This window comes from Phytophthora infestans, genomic scaffold, assembly GCF_000142945.1.
Source record: "Phytophthora infestans T30-4 supercont1.574 genomic scaffold, whole genome shotgun sequence".
In the NCBI taxonomy this organism is placed as follows: domain Eukaryota; phylum Oomycota; class Peronosporomycetes; order Peronosporales; family Peronosporaceae; genus Phytophthora; species Phytophthora infestans.
The window spans coordinates 39070-42038 of record NW_003303199.1 but is presented as its reverse complement, the minus strand read 5'-3'; the positions used below and the strand labels follow the sequence as shown (position 1 = coordinate 42038).

Sequence of the window (2969 nt, the reverse complement as noted above, 5' to 3'; positions counted from 1 at the left end):
ACGAACGCACTCTCCCATTGGCTAAAATACGTCCGTTTCAAAAGTTATTTTTAGGAAGATAGGAGTACGTAGCTAGGCACAGCATACACGAATTCGCGCTGGAGAAGTAAGATGCCGATTGACTTATTGGGAGAGTATGGCTACAGCGATATTTCCCTTCACATTGCTGGGAAATTTATCAATGACTCTGCACTGAGTCTGTACGGCTCGAGAACAACCAAAACTTGAAGGGGTACTTGAAGCAATGGTGAGCCAGACTCTAATGAACGCCACTCAAATGCTGCTCCGCGAGGACGAGGCCAGCGTTGTATTAGACTAGATCATTGAAGAGCCCACGTTGGTCCTCCCATTGAGCTCGGAAGGTGCTCCTCATGTTACAGTCACTGCAGATATGCTGCGGCTTGCCCACTTTCCATCCAGTGTAAACGTATTTCTGATTCACAAGGTACGACACAACTGCGTATAAGTCCAGCACATTCATAATTAACCTCAGCGCAGAATTTAATGCAATCACTACTACGTACTCTGTCTTGACTGATGCGGTAGACCCACGAAGAATCGTCGCCTTGATGGTGCAGCGCAGGAGCAGCACACCCCATATTCCCAGCTCATAGCACTCCCAACACATTAGACTAGGTCGACTCGCCGCACTGCACGCTACTCCAGTCCGGATGCGCCAGGACACAGCGTCAGGTCTTCACGAGCTCCAGCAGCACGTCCGGGCTCCAGTTGCGGCCGCTATCGGGCAGCAAGTCCTCTCCATTGACCTTCACGTCCTGCAGGTCCGTCATGGGCGGCGGCAGGACTTCTGTTCCGAAAAGGGCTGCTGCAGCTGCAACGATGCATGCTGGAACGCGACGACAAGGTCATGTGTACGGTGGTCGGCCTTTTTGTAAACGGAAAATGTAGAGCCCATGTTTTTATCACCATGTTTAAAACTGTTATGTATCCATGTGTGACCATGTTTGTAATTTAAAAAAATCCACTCGGTAAATTACGAATCGCACAGCCACTCATTCTGCCACGTGACGCACCTCCCACCGCCGCTAACGAAGCTCTGTTGCCCCTGCCAGGCTGCCCAGCCTGCCGAACTTCAGGTAGTGTCTCCCCGCAGACGCATGTACTTATCGCGTCTCGTGGTCAACGATGTCTAACGCTGCTTGCCGTTTTCAATGCTATTATTGCTGTATGTGCACCAGACCCGCATTTTCTCAGAAGCCCCGGGGCTTCAAACCTCAGCCACTCTCCCAGAACACGCCCCCCCCCACTCTCCCAGAACACGCCCCCCCCCTCCTCCCGTGCTATACTGGTACGTCGTGTGTCATGCGTGTACGTCGAATGCTATGGAAGCTAACTATTATTGCGTGGATCTAACAGTAACACGTGTGAGGTTACGGAACAAGACACGCGCCGCAAGCACGTGGACAACGAGGGCAGGCTGTGCTGCATACACTGAAGCGATCACGTATGTGTACATGCATTGAAGAAAACATGGACTCCATGTTTCCCGTGTTTATCCCATGACCTTACAATGTTTGCTGTGAATATGCTTGGTGTCTGCTAGAACAATGGTCCGTACGAGCAAGACTGCAAGTATACTTCGAGCCATGGCAGTTTCCTGCAGCAGCAGCAGCGACGACGCCGAGGCGGACTCTGGTTCGTCCGTGCAGAGTGACGTGGGCGTAAGTTCAAGTGTTATCAATAACGGCATACAAGCAGCTCAAGCCACGGACGCGCTTGACGAATACACCGTTGCTGATCTGGAAACAGCACGTCACGGTGATGCTGCGCAATCTGAAGAATCACTGCGTTCATCAGATGATGTCACACTGACTCGCGATGATCGGTCCCACCGCGTGGACAAGTTCGATTGGAGGTGTACTTGCGAGTTCTCGTCTACGATGAAGCTACCTTGTCGACATGGGATGATCTATCGAAAACATCATGCCGCACTACTCACAATTCCGTACGCTTCAATTCCGGCCAGGTACTTGCCATGTTTAACACCATGTTAACCCTGTTTTTCAAGAATTTAATAACCATGGTTGTATCATGTTTATCCAATGTTTATATGATGTAGATGGCTTCGAGTAGGAACCGTGGACTGTGATCTACCCTCTATTGATGTACCTCTACAGATTCACGCAGAAGGGGACCACGTCGCTCACAAGAAACAGATGACAGAGCGCAACAAGTACAAATGCGTTCAGAGTGTCTTCAGTCGTCTCACGTCGGAGCTCACTGGCCTACCTGACGCTAAGTTCACTGCCGCGCTGGACCATCTAGAGAGCTGGTGTGATAATTTGCGACAAGGAAACGTAGCTCTACCTCTCACGCAGTCCGGTACATCTGATTCTGAGCTCCTCCCAACTCAAGTCGCAGTATCCGAACCGGAATCTCACAATGAAGGGAAGGGCAGTAGTGTTCATGTTGCCGAGACCCAAGGAATAACTGCCGATTCGATGTCAGCGGATCCTAAGCCTGAAGTGAACTTACAGAAACGCGCGAAGAAAGCAGCAAGAAAAGCCACGCCTAAAATCAACCAATTTAATCCACGAGCGCCAAAACTGGGCCGTCCTCGAAAGAATCGAGCTGCACAAGACGCTCAGCGAAACGCCGACAGGAAGGAATACAACAAGGGGGCAAAGTTACGGAATGCGTTGCGAGCAGACGACGTAGTGCATGTCGAGGAGTTCCTGAAGAGCAGTCAGCCGTCGCTGATGGAGCTAAGCTCGTATTTGAACACTTTTGAGACGCGACACTTCGGGCGCAAGGAGAGAAACATCACAGTCACGAAGCGAACCCCCTCCCTGAAAGATAGCGTGCCCGTACCGTCTTCCCGAGGCTATGGTACAGAAAGCGCTAGCAGATATTGAACGCAGGACACCCTACGGTGAAGTTATGGATCTCAGTACGCCGATGGACGCAAGCGTAGAATGCTGGGTAGCAGACATAGATGGTGTGGGTGT

General features: G+C 51.1%; 1 protein-coding gene across 1 annotated transcript; it reads right to left on the bottom strand.

Moving 5' to 3' along the window:
• Window positions 1-689: 689 nt before the first annotated feature.
• On the bottom strand, window positions 690-879 carry PITG_21448 (uncharacterized protein; the record flags this gene model as incomplete). The annotated part of the gene is made up of 1 exon (XM_002894721.1): window positions 690-879. One exon carries the CDS (start codon window positions 789-791, stop codon window positions 690-692), a length of 102 nt encoding a protein of 33 aa, XP_002894767.1.
• Between the last annotated feature and the right edge of the window lie 2090 nt (window positions 880-2969).